This window comes from Colossoma macropomum, unplaced genomic scaffold, assembly GCF_904425465.1.
Source record: "Colossoma macropomum unplaced genomic scaffold, Colossoma_macropomum, whole genome shotgun sequence".
NCBI lineage: Eukaryota > Metazoa > Chordata > Actinopteri > Characiformes > Serrasalmidae > Colossoma > Colossoma macropomum.
This window is the reverse complement of record NW_023494790.1, coordinates 23,810,220-23,832,825: the sequence shown is the minus strand read 5'-3', so window position 1 is coordinate 23,832,825 and position 22,606 is coordinate 23,810,220. Positions and strand designations below refer to the sequence as shown.

The 22,606-nt window shown below is 43.0% G+C and overlaps 1 protein-coding gene across 24 annotated transcripts in view; it reads left to right on the top strand.

The window, feature by feature from the left end:
• The window catches only part of tcf7l2 (transcription factor 7 like 2), a 97,970-nt gene that overhangs the window by 64,565 nt on the left and 10,799 nt on the right, over positions 1-22,606 (top strand). For 21 of the 24 annotated variants that reach the window (XR_005007367.1, XR_005007366.1, XR_005007365.1 and 18 more), the window contains 3 exons: positions 13,721-13,853; positions 17,088-17,190; positions 18,229-18,315. Coding sequence is in view for 21 of the 24 variants with exons in the window: in XM_036572667.1 (XP_036428560.1) it covers positions 13,721-13,853; positions 17,088-17,190; positions 18,229-18,315 (323 nt within the window). In the remaining 3 variants the exon portion in view is untranslated. The remainder of the gene's footprint in view (positions 1-13,720; positions 13,854-17,087; positions 17,191-18,228; positions 18,316-22,606) is intronic. The other 3 variants (XM_036572666.1, XM_036572655.1, XM_036572673.1) reach the window with 1 other exon arrangement.

Below are 22,606 nucleotides of genomic sequence, written 5' to 3'. Positions count from 1 at the left end.
ACACAGAGCTCCTTATCACTTTCGAATGTTAATGCTGACGTCTTTAGATGTGAGCGGATGTTCTCCGCCGCGTGTTATTTCTGGTGCCCCAGAGCCGCGCGCTGTGTTGCGTGCGCGTGTGATGCCGTCTCAGTGTGCTGAAGTGTCCGGTTCATTTCCAGTAGGTGTAATTAGAAGGCTGGGTGGTGTGGTGGTGCTGGTTCTGGAGGCGCTGGAGGAGAAAGGCTGGAGACCGGGCCAGGCTCAGGGAGCGATTGAACGGAAAAGCGAGGAGAGGAATTGGGGGGTTCTTCTGAAGCTCCCTCTCCAGCTCCAAAGTAAGGGGGGGATCAAAGCGGCTTGTTTTATGTGGCTTGTGCGAGACTTTGAAGTCCCCGAGTCACCTACAGCACTCACTTCATCAAGTTCACTAGTGTCTTAATAGCAGATCAATAAGTTTCAAAGTCGGAGAGTTAATTTGATACTAGTGCTGATGTGATCACGCTGGGCCGGCAGCCGCTCACTCGCAGCTCTCTCTGCCTCTCCTCGCTCCTCTTCCCCGCTCGCTCGCGCACACACACACACATCGCGCTTATTTCTCCCTCTCTCAGTGCACATTAACACGCGACGCCTTTTCATCTCAGCTCGCACTTCCTCACTTGACATTGATTCATGCAAACACTGAATTTCCAAAGCTGTATTTTTCAGCTGAACCGGTGTCTTGCGTATCCCAAATTTATATTTTATGTAGCTCATATCTCTTAGCCGCTGTGTGAATCTGTGTAGTTTCTTTCTAGTGTTTTGTGGTTTTTCTGCTCTTAGTGATTCAAGATCTGTATGATTTAGATTTGTTTACCAGATGGTGCCAAAATTGATTAACCAAACTTCACAAATATTCTTTAGATCAGTATATTTCCTAAAACATTACATTGCTGTTTTTGCTTATTATATTATATTATATTACTCTGCTTATCTTTATTATTATCATTATTTTATTATGGATTTTTTTAGGCACTCTCTGCATTTTGTTGTTCAAAAGTATAATTAAAATACCATGTTTCAATAACTGAATTTCTCTAGAACTCTGCAAATATTCCATTTATCATTTTATTAATTTTTCAGTTAGTAAATTTGACAACATTTAATGTATGGCTTATTTAAAATGTATTCTGTGAAATTCAAAATTGCGTTCAGAAATTATTTTGATAATAAAAAGAGAAAAATCTGAAAGAAAAACCAGAATGTGTGGATCGCGACGGCGTTTCAGTGCTAAAGAAAACGGCAAAAGAGGAATTGAAAGCAGGTCTTAAGCGGCTTTTCTCATTTCGGTTAAGAGACAGTGGCTGTGTTGGTAACCCCGGGCCGGAGGGGTTGGAGCGGCACCTCCAGAACAAAAGCCCAATTTAGAATGTTCATCTAAGGGTTGCTAATGGTATTAGGGGACCGGCAGGGTGGTCAGCAGGAGCCTGCCGCTCCAAGGTGAGGCCACAGCTTGACCCGGACCCGCACCGATTCACGGCCCTGATAGCATTAGAGCCTTCGCATCTGTCATGTCTCTGCCTCCCATCAGCGCCTCTTTATTCCACTGTTTATTCCACTATTTTTAAAACTAAAGGAGATAAAGAACTTTAGAAAGGGGTCGGTTTTGGATAGGTCTTCTGATCATGCGGACGAAAAGTGCTGAACGGCCCGTGGTGGCGCTCCAAAAAGACTTGCTCAACGTTAGATTTCACTCACTGATGTTAAACTTACTTAATCTTCTCCGTCGCTGTGAGAACGTGGTCCGTTTAAAATATTTGTGCACGGGTGTCTGTGTTTTGGCTGCACGCACATGTTAGTGATGGACCGCACAGTAAGACCTGAGCTGGATTAAATGGCACATTACTCGGCTAATATAACTAACAGAGCGTTCAAGGTAAGCGTCTTTTAGATGAAGCATATTTACTGTAAAATGTTTTAAAATATATTCATTGTATATTTTTTTTTAATTGTTGAAATTGTATTATACGCTGTGGTATGTTGTATCGGTCTGTGTGGGATGTCTGAATTCGGGCTTGCGGTTGAGGTGAGGACAGTGCGTGTGTGTTTGGGTTTGGCGCTGTCTGTGTGGTCCGGGGTGACCGCTCTGCAGACTCCATGCCTGAACTACGAGCAGCGCAGGAGCGCGCTGTTTCAGATTAATCCTTCATCTCAGATTTCTTTTGTAATTATTTATCAGGCGGTTCTTGGACTAGGGCTCTTCCCGGTTTAGTGCGATTTCCTTTCTTTTTCTGGAGATGAAATAATGTATAAAATATTGTCTGTGAAAGGAAAGTGAAAACCTTTAGAGAGAAAAAAAGAAGTTGCGTGGGAAGAAAATTTGGAGCTAGAAATTTGTTCAAATTGTGTTTCTCAAAAAATGCTCAAAATGCTAGGTCTGAATGATTTCTGTCTTCAGTCTTTTTTCCTTCTTATTCTCCTTCTTCACACGCACAATGAAATCTTGCTTCATTAAAAGTGTATTAATCTGGATTCTTGTCTCCTGGGAGGCACCTTAAGATGATGTTGTGTCTTTTTCTTTAAATTGTTGAGGAAAAAAAAGTCTCGCAGATTTAGTCCCTGTCAGTCAGAAATAATTGTGTGCTTAATCTTGTCCCTGATGGATGACTCGGAGTTCAGCAACGGGCCAGCTCCAATGACAAATACAATATTAATATTCATTAACTGCTTTGACAATGCTAATTTTGATGCAGTAGTAAAGGGCCTTCCAAAGTTAGCGGCCAAAGCATCAGAGCTGCGCAAGGTGGCAAGATAATTTGTGCTGGTTTACTGAGCTGAAAGCTTTTAAAGTCTTGAGCAAAAAAAAGGGGCTAGGTACCACAAACAAAATAAAAGAGAAAGGGAAAAAGTTCAGACGCATTGGAAGCCAGGGCTGCGGAAGTAATACGATCAAGAGACGGCTACAAAAATTTGACACCTCCGATGCTGCATCTTTGAGCAAATATTTTTCTTTTTTTTTCCTAAAGTTTCGACAAAAAAAGGAACGGAACATGGTAAGTCAGCACATTCTTGGTTTTGTTTAATCTTTTTGATCTTTTCAATTATTGCCATTTGAAGATCAATAGTCATTTTTTTTCTGCTATGGTTAAAAGGCTCACAGCGGTGGCATGGTGTACGGTCGGATCACGGCTTTAAGAGTGGGCTTCCTCACTTCAAGCCATCAGTTGGCCGCGCTTAATTTTCCTATTGCTCATCTTACAGAACGCGGCACGGCTTGTTTTAGTTTACGGTTTTTATTATTAATGGCTGTTGATTTAGGGTCCTTTTCGACTCTTTGACTTCAGAGTTTGGGTGCTTTTTTCCCCCAGTGTTGTCTTTAAAGATTACTGGGTTTCTCTTGCAAGTTGAAAAAGCTTTAGTGCATGTGCTGAAGTCTTTTGTTGATAAATGTCAGTTTGTCTTTTTTATCCGTCCGCGATCGCCTGTGCGCCCACATCAAAATTGTGCGGCGCGCGTCGCGTGGGACCGTGGGGTGTTTGTGGCGGAGTGTCCGCAGCCAGACTCGCTCTGGGTTGGATCGGATTACTCACTCCGGCTTTTCCTGCACTTTTTTTTCTTCTGTTTTTGTGTTTTATTTTTACGGACGCTGTGAATGGAGCGTGGCGTTGGGGATTAATGACATGACGAGGGACACCCTGCTGCTTGAGTTTAGCCAAGTTAGGGCAGCTCCTATAGAAGAGGCTCAAGTACCTTTATGCTTGGCAAGGCGCAGAAAGGAGAAGGAGAAGGAAAGCCTCTCTCGCTTTCTCTCTCCCTCTCTTTTTTGTTGTTCTTTCAACTTATAAAGGGAAGAGAGATGGACACAAAAGGACTTATTAAAGGGGATATGAAGATGAGCGACAGGGAGAGAGAGAGAGAGGGGCTCTTCTTCTCCTCTCCCGCGGAGCGAGGGAGCGCTGAATGGGTGGCTGAGGGGGAGCAGTGTGGCTCAGGCTGAAGCTCAGGCTCCTCGAGGATCCAGGCTGAGGCTGAGGCTGAGGGGGTCAGCGGCGGCCGGCTGCCTGAACTGTGCTCTGGGCTCTGAGATCGGGTGAGCGGCTGGGCTGCTGTGTCTGGGTGCCGTGTGTTATCGGCTGAGGCGATCAGGGCTGCAGGGCTGCTGTAGATGAGGTGCTGCCCTCCAGTGGATTAGTGGATGACATCGTGATGTGCATCTTGTTGTAGTCTAAGCGCTACTGCGAGTGTCAGCATGCTTGTTTTAACCAGGAACCGAGCAGCATCAGGACCCCATCCCATATAGAGCTCTTTTAAATGGTAAGATTTGACATTTTTGTACAATATTGCGAGACTTAGTTTGGAAATATTTTATTAATTTTGTCAATTTTTTGATTTTGGTTGCCATTTAGTTTTCTTATTTTCTTTGTGACTGATATTTAGCAATTTATATCACTTGTTAAGTGACAGCTTGGCAGTGTTTGATAATGAAAGGGTGCTCTGTTTGATTGCATTGTCTGGCAGTCACACAGTAGTGTTTTATGAAGGCAAGAATTATAGTGAACTATTTCAAGACATTAAATAACATTTATTAATAAAACTAACTTCTAACAATTTGTTTTTACATTTATATGAAATTAATGTATTGTTTGTAATTGTATAAATATTCAAATAATTGTACATTTTAAATGTACATCTTATTTTCATAAATGACAATTATTACAATTATTAAATGATCTGGTAATTTTGTTGTTATTAATGCTTTCTATCAGAATTTATTTAAGATACACTATACATATATATTAAATAAATGTTTTTTTCTTTCTTGTAAAAAATAAAATTCTGTATTATCAAAATTAATACTATAATATTATATATAATAATATAATTACATGTAATTTAATTCTATATAATATAATATAATACTAACGATAATTATTGTTGTTCATTATAAAAATTTACTGTAAGCATATCTGTCTTTTTCGTTAGGAATTTCTTTATTATATCCCTTTTCACATGCCATAAGTCCAGTATGAATTTATTAGGTTAGTGACCGTTCTCTCTATTGACTGACAGTTCTGTCCACTGTTTCCTTTTTTTTTTTTTTTTTTCTCTCTTTTTTTGTCCATAATGGTGTGTATGTGTATGTGTGTGTAAGTTGCTCCCAACGTGTGTTGTTGGCTGTTATATTGCAGTGGGTGATTGTGGGCTGCCGGTCAGAAGCGGCCGGGCTGCCAGTTTACTGCAGAAAGTTGCGCGTGTGACAAAGGGGTTAGCGCTGGAGTGTGGCAGCGCGGCTGAATGGAGGGAGGGAAGGCAATTAGCTGCCACGCTGCTGCCGCTCTTTTACTTGTCACACTGCAGCCCGCTGCTTTTGTGTTGATCGTGTAGAAGACATTCGCAGGGTTTAGTTTTGGCATTAAGGGCCTCGGGCGTCCGCCAAAGGCCAAAGCAGAGCTGGAGAGAAAGAGTGAAAGACGGAAAAGAAATTTTAGTAGAGTGCTGAAAAGAGGAAGGAAGTTTTGCTAAATTATAGTGCGTGATTTTTTTCCTTCATACATCACTATTAACTGTCAGTTTTTTATTCCGAGTGAGAGCTGTGTAAGCAGCTCCACAGACTGACTTGGAGCAGCAGCAGAAGAATTACGCTGCAGAAATAACAATGCCTGATATGATTCAAATGTTTTCAGTTGGGCAGTTCATCTTATTTTGATTGTCTATATTTGTGACGATTTTTTTGAAAAACATATCTGAATTTTTGCATGATAGGACCTGATTATATTTTGTATATAAAGAATTAGATTTGCATGATATATTGGTGCGACTGAGCCAGTGAGAACAGAGCTGCTGAAACTCTTTGGTATGGCAGTTCCTGAGCGTTCTCCTTTCTCTCTAGTCTTTTTTCTCCCCGCTGATCGAGCCAGAGTCACGGCCCCAGATGGAGGGAAATCCACTCTGGAGCTTCTGCATATTTAGAGGAATTATTCCAAGCACAATGAAGTTAAAAAAAGTGTGGGTTTGAAGGATAAAGAGAGAAAATGCGGTAGGTGCGCTGTAGGCCGAGGCCTTGTGTAGGCAGCTTTTTGACAGAGAGAGGTCAGCAGGAGTTAAGCACAGGATCTTCTTTATTCGCTTCCTTTAAAAAAGAGAGAGAGAGAGAGAGAGAAACAAGACCCCACGTCCGTGTCAAAGTGAAGACAAATACCTTTCCCCCTTCTGCCCCCCCCCCAACCCCCCCGGACCGCTAGCACCGAGTGGTGACTGTCAGAATCGCGCTGTTAAGTGACTGCATGCCACACTTTGCTGATCTTGCCCTCTCTTTGTGGATGTTGTTGTGTCTTGTTCTTTTCTTTCTCTCTCACTCTCTCTCCCCCTCTCTTACTCTCTCTCTTTGTCTCCTTTGCTTGCCTTGCTCACTTTACCTTGTTGTAGCCGAGGCTTTTCAAGCTGCTAGTTCTTCTTTGGGCATCCTGGAGGCACGGCAGAGCCCACACACAAACACACACACGCACACACACTGCTCTCTCACACACACACACACGCAAAAACTTCTACACACACAACCGTACGAGCAGATTTTTTTTCTTGTTTTCTTGCTTTTTTTTTTACCTCCTTTTTTATGTTTCTTTGCTTATGGGAAGATTTCTCTGCAGTGGCGTGAAAAACTGTCAGGCAGTCTTTCTCTTCTCGCTCTCTTGATTTCCTGTCCTTTTTTTATTATTACTATTTTTTCTGACTGACCGTTTGAAAGTTCACTGGATGAGCCGGACTCCTCGGCCGTTGGAGAGAGGAGAGGGCAGATCTGAGGTGTGAGTGAAGATGGGCATTGTGGGCCGCTGAGGATGGGCCTGGCCGGACGTCCTGAGACAGCCCAGCCAGCGATGGTGCGCTCATGAAAGTGACGAGCGCGTGAGGGACACGCACACATGTGCCCGCTCAAACACAAAAGAAGTTTTGGGGAAGAACTCGGAGAAAAAGAAGAGAAAGAAGAAAAAGGGAAGACGAAGAAAGGAGGCGCCGTGTTGTGTCGGCGCTCGTAGCGAGGGAAGCTGAGTGGTGGAGGAGAGGAGAGGGAAGGGGAGGGGTGGGGGGTCATGTACGCACAGGACGGCCTGCTGCTGGGACTGGACGACAGAGCAGGGAAAGGGGCAGCACTGGCCTCCAGCCTGTCTCTGCTCCAACAGGTCAGCTGCTGGCCACTCACTCTTAATGCCTGGGTAAGTACTGGGCATTTCTAGGTCCACACATATACGCAACACAGGCCCTCCTTTCCCCTTTGTTCTTTCTCTTTTTAACTCTCTTGTTTCTTTTTCTGAGTAGAATTTCTCTGTATCTGTGTGAAATTTACAGCACATCACAGGTCATTTTAGCTCTTTTTCAGCTTTCTTTGTGCCTCAGTGTGTGTGTGTGTGTGTGTGTGTGTGTTCACGTGTGTGTGTACATGGGAGGAAGTGTGTGAGTGGGTGTTTTATGTGAGCTGTTTTTTAAGCTGCACTTGTGCTTGAGGTGTTTGTAAGGTGGCAAAACAGAAAACAACCATAAACCGTGAGGTCTATGGATTTTACATAAAATTTGACGTTTGGTAAAAAAAATGTATCTAATATATTTAGAATGAATCTTCATGATTTATTAATATGCTAACTGATATTTTTCCCCTTTAACAAATATCAATAATTAATAAAGCTAAAATGCATGTTACATGCCAAGTTGAACTTAGTACTTACCTACAGATTTTGTCCAGTAATATTTTCAGTTTTGTGCCCAACAGACTCTTTATTGTATTTAAAATCCACTTCTATTTAATCAAAAAAGTTTAATTAAAAATAACAGCATATAGATGTGGGTTCATTTAAATTAGAAGAAGATGCATGTTTTATTTACGTTTTGATTTTATGTGTTCAGCTTGCCTGATAGTAGCGGTTAAATCTGAATGAAATGAATTAGAGAAAGTCTTACAGCATTTCCTGCGTTATTTGGGTACAGATTCAGGAAATAGTAGTAAAGAGCCAGTTTTGATTCCACAACGTTGTAAATTTCGTCATAGAACAGCAGACATGCATTGAGGCTGTTGGTGAGGTTTTTGTGGTTTCTGTGGTGTTGCATCCCAACAGCTTGTAAACATTAGAAATTAGAAAAAAGATGAAAAAATAAAATATAAATATTTTGCCTCCTTTTAATAGACTGTATAATTTGTAGATATACTAATAATTTTACTGAAAACGTTACATGACATCTACAGTCAGCTGACAGAGATATTTTGCTGGGTGAGTACAGAGGTGGTTATATCAGTTCTGAAGTAACATTGATCTCAGCTCAGTTTTGGTGTGTTTTACTATATTTCCCTCCTGCAGTTCCAGGCCAGAATGTTTGGGACTCTTAGGCTCTTAGACTCTTCACACACAAATATTCTGCGTGTGTGAGTGTGTTTTCTACATTGTGTCCCTGTGTGTGCTTGGATGCGAGCCACTGGCACGTTCAGAGGTGGAGTTCAGGTCCCTGGCAGCTTTTCCTGCTAGCTCTGGAATTTGTAGGCCTGAGAGCGCGCCTATCCATCACTGCGCTGTCAGACACCACCGCCCTCCACCCCCCCCCACACACACACACACACTCTTACACCCCCTCCCGCCAACCACAGCCTCACCACAGCTCATTAAGGCCTGCGGGCCCTACTGACAACTCATCATATCATGACATAAAACGTGGTGAAGCGCTAGGGCCCCCGGGGGCCACAAGGTCACCACCTTCACATTTAGGCTTTAAATTGTGAGGTGCCACTGAGCGGAAATGCAAGGCCAACAGCTTTTCCTGGCTGTCCGGCTTTGTCCACCTCTCTGTCCCTCAAAAACCCTGCAGCAGCGCACTCCTACGCCACCCCCTCGCCTTTGACATCCAAACTGTGTCTAATCCGCCCTTATTCAGTTAAGCCGTTTTATTTAGCCAAATGTGTTGCTTTTATTAGAACAATTTTCAAGGGTACTTGAGCAAAATATTACAAATATTTGTTTATTTGGTCTCTTTCTCTGACACACTTAGTCATAATGGATATCAATTTTCTGTGAGATAGAGAGCGCGAGGGAGAGAGAGAGAGAGAGAGAGAGAGAGAAGGACAGGGCTTGACAGACGCAGCAGTGAAGCGAGTGCGACAAACAGGCCTCTCCACACACTCTCCATTATAGCAGCCGGGCCTTTTGTAAGACCACCACTAGGGGTCACGACCCCAAGCATAAACTGTCAGTCGCATTGGTTTGGCAAGGCCCAGCAGCAAGGGGTCCAAGCACTTTCACACATTCTTACGCGAATGCCGAAGACAATTACTGACAGATACTCTAAAGAAGTGATTTTTTTGTCAGAATATACCTTTTTTTCTTATTTGTTAGGTCTCACTCTTTCTTGTGGGGATTCAGTGGATTTCTTTCTCATTTTAACCATTCATTGCATGTATTTGTGCTGAATAAATGGTCTGCTGTTTAATTTTGAATGGGTTTCTATAAACTGTCAAGTGAACTCGTCTTTTAGTGCTCTTATCTGCCTAGTAGTGAAGCTAGTTGTAGGAGGTATTGGCAAAAGAGTGAACAGAAGGTACTCTACTTATTTTTATTTGTTTATTTATTTATTTATTTTGCACATAATAGAAATAAGACGCCCCCATATTTCCTTTCTTTTCTTTGTGCGGCGTGCGAGCACACACAAACACCAGTCTGCACGAATGGCTGAGCGTATGTCTTGCTGAATCGCTACAGTTCCAGTTTGTTGTTTAGAAACAGGACGGTTCGGGTGCCGCGTTGTTTGTGTCCAGCAGCAGCCTATGTAGTGTGTGTAGGTGGTCTTCACTCCCTGCAACCGCTAGAAACAATTAGCCATGTCTGGAGGAACAGTCTGAAGCCATTGTACAATAGCAGAGAGGTCAATAGTGCCATGTTTAAAGTGGGGATTTTCTGAAGACTCTGGGCTTAATGGAGTTGAATAGCACTTTTGAGAAGAGAATGTTTGGAGAATGTGATTGTATATTATGAGAGAAGTGATTATCCATTTGCCAAGTTATTTTTGTGCGTGTATGAGGAAGAGAGCGAGAGGGTTGTTGGAGACAGTAATGTTGGGAACGGATGTTGATTAAAAGGAAACAAAAATGAATGTCACAGAATATTTACATTTCAAATAGTGGAAGCATTTTATTTATATTTCAAGAAATGGAAGCGTTATTTATATTTAGTTCTCAGTTAGGTTCAGTTAGGTTCACGTTCCATGAAAGTACTATTATCTCCACTGTGAAAAAGAAAGGCACAAACAATGTTAATGTAAATGTACCTTCAGAGGTACAACAGTGGTCTTAAGGTCCAGTTGTGTACCTTAGGTAAGTTATAAGGGACACTACATTCACTCTCGCAGAAAGGTGGATCTTTAATTTTAAGATTTTAAAATAGAAAAATAAAAAGACTGGAGAGATTGTTTGGAGTTAATGAAGATTTGAGAACAACTGCAGCAGAATGTGGTACAATTATGTTTCCTAAATGAAGGTATTGAAGACGTATGAACCACCCCAGTGATAGTTCAGGGTAGGGGTGGGCAGAATGACGAGGTTTATCATTACCGTGATAAACTGTCGCATTACCTCACAGTGTGCTTTTCTGAGCGTGTGGATACTGTCAGTACTTAAAGAACCCTGAATGACTACATGCTTCATAACAAAGAGAGCATAATTAGTCCTGTTTAATTGGATTTAGTGCAGTATCTAAAATTAAGAATACAATTTTGTCTGTTCCAACTTATAAAACCTCAGAAACACTAAATATCGTCATGAACACTGTAGGCTATGAAAATGTCTTGAAGTATCATGATATTTTTACCACATCGCCCAGCCCTTCTGTTAACTGTTTAATAACTTGGAACAAAATTCTGAACATTGACTGAACTCTGAACTCCACAAATGCTTTAACTTTGGCCTCACCCCCAGAGTTTTTCTTTTTCTTGTTAGTGTATTTCCAGCTCTCTCCCCTCTCCTCCATCCCGGTTGTCCTTTCAGGATCTTGCTAATCTGTCCAGCACTGGTGGAGCGAGCGTTACTGTAGCGAGCAGAGCTCACATGCAGCGCTGCCCAGAAGGCAGATAAACGGAATGGCTGCCTATTATTTGTGGGGCTGTAGGGTGTTTGAAAGGGGGACTGCTAGACCCACAGTGACTGTGATGTAAATCATTTGGCTTGTCTCTGGGTGAATGTGGCCGCAGTGGACGGCCATTTGGAACTGTCTCTCAATGGAGAGGCCCTGGACAAAAGAACTCATTTAAATGGCTACTAAAGCCTTTCAGCGCAGAGAGAATTGACAACATTCTTTCACATCATTATGGAAGGGGAGGTTATGGGGGGCTAGCGTGTGGTGCGGAGGGGGAGGTTATGGGGGGCTAGTGGGCAGACGGGTGCATTACTGTCTCAATGGCCAACTCGTCAACTGTGTTTGGCAGCTGTCATCACCCCATCTCTTTTTCTGATGATGAGATTTTTTTTCTCACCATTTCCAATTTTAACGAGTTGCCTCTCCGTTCTCCAACTCTTTCTCTTTCTCTTTCTCTTTCTCTTTCTTTTTCTCTTTCTTCAGCCTCTCTTGCACTTTTTCCTTTTCCCCCTTGTCCCGGCTCTCGTGCTAACTCTCTCTCCAGCCGTGGCTGTGCTCAGGGGCCTGAATGAGTCCCCAGAGCCCTTTTCTTTCTCCCAGCAGCTCTGCTCAGTTCATTAATCTTTCATTGGGAATATGGCGGAGTGGAACCCCCCCCCCGCCCCGTGCTCAGTGTGGCCCCTCTCTCCGCACCCCCCCCTCCTTCCCTCTCACTCTGGCTGAGGGGCCCTGGGTGAATGCTTTAACCGCTCAGGCCCAGGCTGCAGTCAACCTTGGACATGCAGGGGCTCGTCTCTTCCACTCTAAATGTGGGGGGAGTGACTCAGATAGATTAGGCCTGACAAAAGGATGGCTTGTGTCTGCTTTCACAAAGCCTGTACAAATGTTCACCGTCATTGTTTTGTGTGGTTTTTTTAAGTACTTTGTGACAGCCCACTTTACCAGGCTTTACTGTGTGTCATTGGGGCCTGGATTTGATTGGGTGTGTTGTAAAAGGAGAAACTACTGGTCTCTGCTTGCCCTGGCAGTCCCCTTGAACTCTCTACCACAGACACACTGCTGTCAATCAAGCCTGTGAATGCCATGCATGATTGCGGGCAGGTCAGCAGAAGCGTACACACCCCTGGCCTGTCTCAGTCCACATTTGGGAGTTTTGTGTACTTGTGTGTGCGTTCCTTTGGTGATGTTCATATGTGTTGTTTTGGAAAGGTCTGGGTAGAAAGTTACATTTGTGAGAACTTCTGTAACTGACTGTGCAACAAAGACAAGATACTTATCTGCACACTTAAAGTATTACCAAATGATTGGATACTTGGGCTAAACCAAGAAAATTAATCTAGTAATATCCACTAATGTAGATAAAATATAAAATACCTCAATACAATTTCTCAATAGACAATACGCATCACAATATTTAGTTTTTCTGAGCTTTGCTAACTTTGAATAGACAAATGAAGCCCCAGTAGTTCCACATTTACAAAATATTGCCAACAACTATGAATACAGTGATTTTTATTCCCCTTTCACACACTGTGCTGCACAAGATCCAGGTAAACAGGCCTAATTATACTGTATTTGTAATGAAACATGCAATAGGTCAGTGTACAAAAGCTGACGATATCCACAACATGCTCATAAAAGGGTACTGTGACAAAATTTTTCACAATAATGATAAATATTGTCATATTGACCTCTACTGTGAAGCAAGACCACAAACTGCAGCTCTCTCACCTCCAAATGCCGCCATATTGCTCCTCCAGGCCTCTTCCTGCTAGTCAACAGAGCTTAGCTCCACCACACTTTATCTAAAGCATCCTGAATAAAAGGATTGTTGGTGAAATGGAGGCAGACTGTAATCCACGGCCGGGCCACAGTGGGGCCTGTCTAATCTACAGCAGGGCCATAATCTGGTTAGGTAGCGTGTGCTGGGAATCCACTAATGCCAGGCTATGCTTCAGCACCCCTCTGCTCAGCTGTAATCTTGGGTAATTGAAAACGGGGCCTGTGCCACTTAGGAGCACAAAGAGCAGATTACATAGCTAAAACCAATTTGGCCACGACGCAGAAATAGATTTTCTCGACCTCCCCTCCCCATGTTTTATAATGCAAACCCACCCCAAAAACCAGGCCCAGGAGGAAGAGGAGAAGGGGAGAGCGTGGGAGGGAGGGGGGCATCGAGCAGGAGCCAAAGGAAAGGGGGAAGCTGAGAGAGAGCGGACGAGAGAGGCAGGAGGCTGTGGGCTGCTGCTGCTGAAGTGTGTTTGGATTGCTTGCCATTTTGTTTATTAGGTGGTTTCTCTGATTGTGCTTGTGATGATAGCTCTGGGCACAGTCAGGGGGTTAGAGGAGTGTATAGCGTAACCAGCAGCCACAAGGGCTGTTGTCAGTGTCAGATGACTGTTTCGATCTCTGTCCTGTGGCACAGCACCTCGGCGCGGGTGTTTTTAATTACAAACCACACTAATCTGAAAACAGGCCTGCGGTTGGAGGCAAAGGGCTTGATAATTTGATAGCACAGCATTTTGTTGGATCTTGACAAATGTGTGGCTCAAGTGTAGGCACCTGGATTCTCTGCCTGAACCCTAAGAGATATAAACATTGTTTTTTTTTTCTCTCCCTTCTCTCTCTTTCTCTCTCTCTCTCTCTCTCTCTCTCTATAGTCTAATAAGGTCCCTGTGGTACAGCACCCTCACCATGTGCACCCGCTTACGCCTCTGATCACCTACAGCAATGAACACTTTACGCCTGGGAACCCTCCTCCACACCTACAGACAGACGTGGACCCCAAAACAGGTAGGAGAACAGTCACACTAGTATTTTGTATGTCATCTATGCTGGTATGCCAGTATTGGTGTAATGGGTGTAAATCGCTGCTAGACTGAGGGAGGGTGATGTGGCAAAAATACAATATCAGTATACATCAAGAAATGCTTATGATACACAGTATGTCACTATATGTGTTTTTCTGACATCTGATCAGTTGGACCAGATGAAAAAGAACCAGTAGCACCGCATTTAAAAAATACTGTTATTATTATTCAAGATTTCACATACTGTACTGCACTAAATCCAGTTAAACAGGACTAATTTTGCTTTCTCTGTAATAAAACATGAATTTGGTCAGTGTTACTGACGATATCCATGATATGCTCAGAAAAGCAGTATTGTGACACACTCTCAGAAATAAAGATACTAATCTGTCACTGGGGCAGTACCCCTCTTGTCACTGGGGTGGGACCCTCAAGGGTACATTTCAGTATCTTTAGTCAGGGAACATAATTGTACTATAATCCGTTGAAATTATATTTTCTAAGTTGTATTGACTCCACACACCCCGTCTCCGGGCTTATTATTTTATTGTTCTGTTTTAAAACTATAGGTTATGAAAGGGTACAAATACGTTCTTTTCACATGGGAAAAACTTATTTAAGATACACAATTGGACATTAAAACCACTGTTGTACTTTGGAGGGTACAATTACATTGTAATTTGATGAATGAAAAATGTACCTGTATTTCTAACAGTGTAGTTTATCTTGATAATGATAAATATGCACATAATGCCTAGTCCTAATTACTACAATACTGTTTTTTAGTTTTTGTGGTACTATTAGATAAAAGGCAATGTATCAATAGTAAAATTCAGTTATATAAAATAGTGAAGTCTCTCTTGTCATGGTGGATAAGCAGTGTACTATCTGCTGACCAGGGCCCAGTGGAGCTGCTAAACCCAACACTTACAGGTGGGCAGAAAAGAGCAAAGGCTGCTTTTACTCCCTCCATACTTTGTCAAGTGGTTACGCTCTTCTTCCTGGATTGGACAAAGAAGAGCCTATTTTCACTTGTATGAGTCCACAGTGTGCTGAGGTTTATCACAGATTCAGTCTGAAGCTGCTCCTGGCAGACTCTTCATCCACTGCTCGACTCTGACCAAGATAAATTACTTTAAACAATCAGTCAGTGCCAGTTCTATGTATTAACACAGCATTAAATCTCCAGCATCAAAAAGCATTTCTTTCTATTATGTGCTGCAACAAGGCCAGCAGTTTGTCAGAGCTCTCTGTTTATGGAGCCATACCCAACTCTTTCTGCTGTGTTTGGGGGAACAGTGCTCTTATGATGATCCTCATCACAAAGGGCCAATAAGGATTCAGAGGCTGTTTAATGTGGCGCTTAATGGGGCTGCTTAATTGAGTTCAGCATTTAATTAATTAATGAGCTATATTAGGACCCTTACTTGTGGAGACTGTGATGTAGTGCTGCTGAAGTCTTCCTTACTTTTTAGCCTTGCAGAGCAAAAACAAAAGCAAAAGGTAACCTTCTTCAGGGTGCTTACAAACATTTTAAACACATGAATTCAGGTGACAGTTGTGAAACATTAGCTTTTAGAATAGGTTTCATTGCAGGCTGCTCTAAAGCTTGTGCTTTAGAATGGCTCCATTTGTTAGCAAATATTAACTCATGCCACTTCGGAATACATGGTATAATTGTGTGAATACAGTCAGTTCCTCAAGCAGAAGCAGTCATATGTAATTATTTATTGTATAAATATAATTATTTTGTGCAGAAATATTTTGTGAAACTCTTGGAATAGACCTTTGGAGTTTTGGAGAGTTTGGAATTCTTTTTGGCTTTTGTTTCAGCCAATCTTTCAGTTCATAAACGCGAAATACCTCAGTCCTTTTGGCTGTGCTAGTTTGGATTGATATCAAATGCGAAGTCCCTAATGTCAAGTTGTAGTTTCAAAGCCTTGCAGGGGCAGGAAGGAGCTATATATATATATATATATATATATATATATATATATATATGAATGAATGTTTCATTTATTTAATTCTATTTATATGAGTTAGCGGGCTAGGTAAAACTAGGCATGCTTTATGTAGTTCAAAAGTAACATGCACTGTCACAGGATATAAGTAATTGAGAAGTCACTGTGGTTTAAAAAATAGTATTATTATTATTATTATTATTATTATTATTATTATTTTTATCATTATGCATAGGGAACAGAGCTAAAGACAGCCAATGTTAGCTAGATCAGTGGACATTCAAGCAGAAACAACACAGAAAAAAACAACAGTCGTTCTCCTCAGCGACTTTGTAAAAATAATATCTTGGCAAGTGAAGGCATCTTAAATCTAGTGAATATATGTAATATTTCTCATTATGAGACTATTGTATGACTGTCTTATAACATTACTCCTTCTTATTCTGTTGGCAGGTAATTTTGCTTGTTACAACACCAGTAAAATGTCTAGAAATAAGTTATATAATATATTCTTACATTAAAGTTTACCAGTAGTTAAATGGTTAGTTTCCAAAAACCTTGGCCCAGGTCAGGGCTGCCATGCACTTCCTTAACTAACACAGTATTTGTGTCTGTAGATGTACATGAAGTGGTAAATCAGTAGTATGTTCTAATGAAAGGGGCATTTCGAATACTTGGAAATACCCAAGTGGACAGGCTTCTGGACTGAGTTCTGCTGTTTTAGGAGGTTGTCTGGCACTCTCAGGCCTAACCTTAGTGCATGGCACAGTGACTAGAAGAACCTTAGCACAGCACAACCTTTGGCCTGATTTCCACAGCTAATCTTTGAGCCTCTCTCACACAGTACAGTGTAGGTGGTGCTCATTTCTAAACCACAATTATCACACAATTAACCCTCTGATTCAACAGACAAACGTGACAGGGTACTGTTCTCCCCTCTTCCTCATCTGTGCGCTACTTTGTGGCTGCCTCCACAAGCTTTGATCAAAACGTGTTCTATAGCGTGCTGCAACAAGGCCAGCAGTCTTGTTTTAGCGCAGTCTTTTTTTTCCCTCCTCTCCATCTCTCCCTCCCTCTCTTTCTCTCTGCCCACCTCCCTGTGATGTTGACTCTCTTCAGTTGTACCTTCCACAAAGGATGCTTTCAGCAGTCAAACTTCATAATGGGGATTTCTGTGCCAGGACAAGTGGACGAATGTTTTTTTTTTCACAATCTACTTCTTTTTGTCCCTCTTTTTCTCTCAAATGTTGTTGCAGGAATCCCAAGGCCTCCACATCCTCCAGATATATCTCCCTACTACCCTCTGTCGCCTGGCACTGTCGGCCAGATCCCCCATCCACTAGGATGGTTAGTACCACAGTAAGCACAACCATTTTATTCTTCTTTTTGTGTCTTCTTGTCCTCACTTCTCCTTGTTATGTGCACTCTGTTGCTTTTTGTTGTCAGCATCACTAAACAGCAGCAGTGATTGAGTTGTAGTCTGCAGTACTGAATTAACATATTTCAGTAAAAGACAATTTTGATTATGTACCTTTGAAAAGCCTTGTAACTGTGAAGTTATTGTTGCAATCTGTGGCCCTCCTTCTCTGTCTTACATCAATATTTTGGTTCATTCTAGCATTGCTATAGCCTGTTAAGGTCCTCTTTCAGACTTGTGTTTGGTCACAGCAAACCACAAAGTCTAGTTCAACCCCTCTATGCAGTTTATACATTCAAGTAATGCACCTCTGGGGCCCACAGTAACGCACTGTGGCTTTCTTCCTCCCCTAAACCCTAAGTTGCTTCTTTGTGGCAAATGCTATTTTGCATGTCTCTGTATTGTCCAATTAGAGTAATGAACTGTGATTCCAGTATTTTACCCACAATTCCACACGGGGGCTCTCCCCTGGTAACTCTTGTCAACACTTGTTAATATGACAAAAGGCTACAAATTAAGCTCTGTTAATTTAATGTTTTCTCACCGCGATCTAAATACCGAGAGAGGCCCCGAGCACAGCCGCGGCCCTTTGATTCTCTGCACTTTATTTTGGTATAAATTTACATTCATTATTGTTTGTCTTTGGATGTGTAGACCTCAATTAGCGTGATGGCTCCATTAAAGGGCCCGGCGCTTCGTCTTTAATTATCACAACAAAACACCTAGTTCCAGCTCAGGGAGAGGGGCCTCCATCGACACCAAGCACGGGGTTATGAAATTTAATTAGCCATTCCTATCAGATTTGTGGCATTCAAATTGTTCGGAGTTTGCTTCCCTTTGATCGGCGCTCTGCAATCCCCTAGATTTTTGTTCTGATCAAATGAGAATAAAGCCGCCTGCATGGAGAGTGAGAGGTGGGTTTTTTTTTCACCTCTTTTTTCATCCCTTCCTTTACCTCCATCCCTTTCTTCTTTTCCCAGGCAAGGTCAACCAGTTTACCCAATCACAACGGGAGGTTTTAGACACCCCTACCCGACTGCCCTCACTGTCAACGCATCCATGTCAAGGTGAGTTGCGCCTTGGGACAGCGCACATGGGGAGAATACTAGCGTGCGTAACGGGCACGTCAAAAACGCGCTATAAACTTTCCCTTAAGGAGAGGCCGCTCACGCGTCAGCGTTCAAAAAGACCGTCCCCAGTGCTCCGCTCTCTATTCAAATATTAATTATTGTTATCATTTTATAATGAGGCCCCTGAAGAGCGTTTACCCCTGCTGAACAGTAGAGGATGAGATAGGATTGTGAATGTCTTCTGCGCTGTTTTTTGGCGCTGCCCGATAAATAAGTAAATGAATCCATTGCTAAGCAGTAAAGGCTGTGGGACTGCCTGGTTTTTTGACTTTGGGCGAGAGCTTTGTTGAGGCCATTAGCCTCAAGTGGAGATCTGGACACAAACACACCCAAGGGAGCATTTGTAGTACTGCATGTGTGTCTGTCTGTGTGAGTGAGAGAAAGAGAAAGAAAAAGAATGAGTTTGTTTTTACTGTCACTGTGAATGCTCCCTGGGGATTCTTAGCTGCTTGAGTTGTGTGAAGTAGGAGGGGTTAACTGTAGATGACAAATCTCCTTATGGTTTGTTGTTTTTTTAATGTCTTTCAAAAACAAAAGAGAAGCTGAAAAAGGCAAACTGTTCCATATGGCGGCTGCCTCTGCCCACTCCTCCAACCACCTCCATTCCCCTCCTCAGTCTTCCAGCATGTCACGCTCAGCGATGATGATGATGACGAAGATGATGATGAAAAGAGAAGTCTGAAAGGCAGAAAGAGAGTTAGGCCTGGTTTATAGTTTATAGAAGCCCGCTCTGTCTCCAGACAACGACAAACTCCTGTTTAATTGCAGTGTGATTAGAAAAGCAGCTCAAGAGAGCTGCCCCTGCAGAGCCACAGGACGTTGATGGATAAGTGTGAGCAAGGGAGCGAGGGAAACGAGGGGAGAGGGCGTGTGTGTAAGTCCCATAAAGCCTGACCTGAGGTTAGTGTGTAGAATAGCCTAACATTCCCAGTCCTCTGGCTCGAAACACACATCCGCCAACAGCTGTGACAGAAAACTCATTCCCAGCTTTAACACATTCTGTAAATTTTACCACGTCCAGTCTCTCTACTTTTGTCCCTTCTCTGCAATTGGAATTATTATTTATAGCTGTATACTAAATGCAGTGCGGAACCTTCTGGGCCTTCTAGACCTTCAGAGGAGCTAACTAATTGGTTAAATACCCAACTGAATCTTATCCAGTGAGGATTTTTTTCCCTGTGGTATCTAGATAGATACAGCCAAGCGCTCTCTCCTATTGGTTAGGACCTCAGGAGCTGAACTAAAGGCTTAATTGTCAGAGTCGCCACTAACATAACTAGGAAGTGACAGAAGAATCAACCAATCACATTTTGATTTTCAGTGGGTGGGGCCAATTTTATGAGGCAGCTCTGTATAGAGGTTCTTTAAGGAGTCACAGTAAAACTGCTACATACAAGTTCAAATCGCTGTTGTCGGAACAAAACCTCGTATCTCCAAAACGAAGGAAAAAACATACTTTAAATGTAAGTCAATGGAACCAGAATTGCCCCAAGTCATTTTGGACCATTTCTTCTGGCCCATTCATCATGAAATTTACACACAATGTAAAGAGTAACAGGTACTTTCAAATCATGTCACAAACTGAAAAACGATGAAAAACAGATACAAGGTTTTGTTCCAACAACAGCAAAATATATATTAATATATTTGAACTTGTTTTGATCTTGTACAAGCTTACAGTAAAACATGGAGCTTCGAAACTGTTCATGCGAATTGGTATTGGCCTAGTGCTAACATACATTAGAATTCCACAGGAGTGCTAGCAAAAATTAGCATTATCATAGAGGCATTTTTCCCCTCATTTTTACCTTTATGGCCCATGCCGAAGTCCTAGCTATAACACTCATAGGCTGAAGGCTTACAGAATATATAATCACTGTTGTCAGAAAACTTCCAAAATGTAATAGAAGAACTTAAAAATATTCCTTTTATGAAAAAAGTGTAACTTCATGTTAATGTAACACAATTTTATCTTGGAGTCATTTTGGATCATTTCAAATTGCTCCAGCTATCATGAAATGCGTATGCGGTGTTAAGAGTTTTGGATGTGACGACAATCCACCGAAGTATTATACTGCCATAGAATATTATTTTAGAATGACAGTACAAAGCTCTGTATGGAGCAGCCTGCAGGCCTTTACAGCAGCTATTCACTCCTGGAGGTCCATGCAGACAGCCCTGATATCCCACGTGTCCTGGGTTGTGTGGGCAGCAGTAGGGCAATGGTTTCAGAGGACTGCAGTTTTGTGCCCTGCCAGGACTGACTGAGGTCTGCTAGCTCCTTACCCAGGTGTCTGTATATGCCTGCAGACACTGCTGCTTCTGCACCAGCCTCCAGTGGACCTGGGCTTAAGTGACAGCTAATTCCCCCCTAATGAGCCCTTTATATTGTGATCATCCTATTTCCAGTGCTGCCTAATTGAATCTGTTGAATGGGGGCTAGGGGGATTGGAGCTGGGCTGGGGAAAAGCTAATGTGTTTTGATAATCTGTAATTGAATTAGCATAGATTAATAGGTGGTGGTCTCCTGTCTGCGTGCAGGGAAGGTGCTTTAGCATGTTTGTGTCAAAAACTGCAGCGTGCACACACACACACACACACACACACACACACACACACACACACCAGACCGCTGCACTGTCACCTGCCTCCTGGAAAAATAATGAACGCCAGGAGAAGTCTTCGTTAATTGTGTTTTTTTCCCCCCCTGTCGAAGGGTTACGGTAGAGAGAAAAGGGAGAGAGAGAAAAGAACAAGAAGAGAGAGACAGAGTTGTTGCTTTATGAGGCTGCACCCTCCTTGCACACAGCATTAGCACTGACCTTGGGGGTTATGTCCAGTGGATGCCGTCCAGCCGTTTATGCCTCCGCTCCCTGCGTTTGGCCGTGAGAGCTGTTCTCCGCTCTATAGCGGCTCACGGGCTGGCGTTTAGTATGCACTTTAGCGCATGGGGCTCCATGTAGCGCTCCACTCTGCACCCAGATACTACTGCAGCCTCCTGAAAAATACATTTGAGAAGGCGAGGAGAGAGTGGACTTGGATCCAGCAAATGAGCTACATTATTTTGATAATGGGGTGAAAGACAAGCAGGTCCATCACCCGTCCCGAGTGGCAGGGGGAGGAAGTGTAGGCTCCCTGCCCCCCTGCCCGTGCCTGCCCTTTGATATGTTTCTCCATCTGCACCTACGCTCCGAACCGTTCGTTTTCTTCTGGGGGAGGGGGCGGTGGTGGTGGAGAGAGAGTAACACCAGCAGGGTCATTATACATTAAACAGGCACGGGGGCCACAGCTCCAATCGGCAATTAAATGGCACTCGCTGACACCCGGCTGGTGAGGTAGAAGATTGAGACGTCTGAGCCTGCAGGGGCCCTCTCTCTCTCTCTCTATCTCTCTCTCCCTCTCGCTCTCTCTCTGTTAGGCTAAATTGGTGGCGGTCTCTGCTCTGTGCTGATGAGCTGGATGATGCCCTCTGCTTCAAAGAGATGGCCGTCTTGTTTAAACCATAACCTAGGCCTTGCTACGGCAACGGCACGGGAGGGGGTGGGGGGGGTGGGAGATCAGGGGCTGCTGGGACAGTCAGGAAGAGAGAGGGGGCAAAATTGGATGGTGGAACAGAGGAAATTTTAACAAGTATGCAGGGAAGGGGGTAAAGGGGGGGTCTAATGATGGCAGAGCTGCAGCTATTGCACAGGTCCCCTCAGTAGAGGCGGGCGGGCAGATGACATGGCGCAAACACAAATGTGTCAGGGATGAAGGGAGGAGAGAGGAGTGGAGAGGAGAGACTGGGGGAAAAACACAGTCCCCAGAGAGTGCCTCCAACAGAAACTAGTTGTTCCTTGTGAGTTTATGCTCATCATTATATTCTGGCTCCAAGCCATGCAGCCAGACTCAGCCGGATAATGAGCTGTTTTTTTTCTCTTTCTTTCTTTCTTTTTTTTTAATATTCCTTCTCTTTTTTTCATCATCTTCCACTCCTATTCTCAGCTATGTGTATAGCACACACACACGCACACACGCACACACGCACACACACACACACAAATATTCGCTTGCATTCTACACTATCACACAGGAATTTATCTAGGCTTTCTTCAGGCTAATTACTTTGTGTTGGGAGACAGCATGATGTGTCTTTAAGATCTTATTAAAGATAATCTTTTCAATCAGTATAGCCATGGGAAATTGGTTTTATTAATTCGATATGTAGCAGGAGATGGAGGGGAAGGAG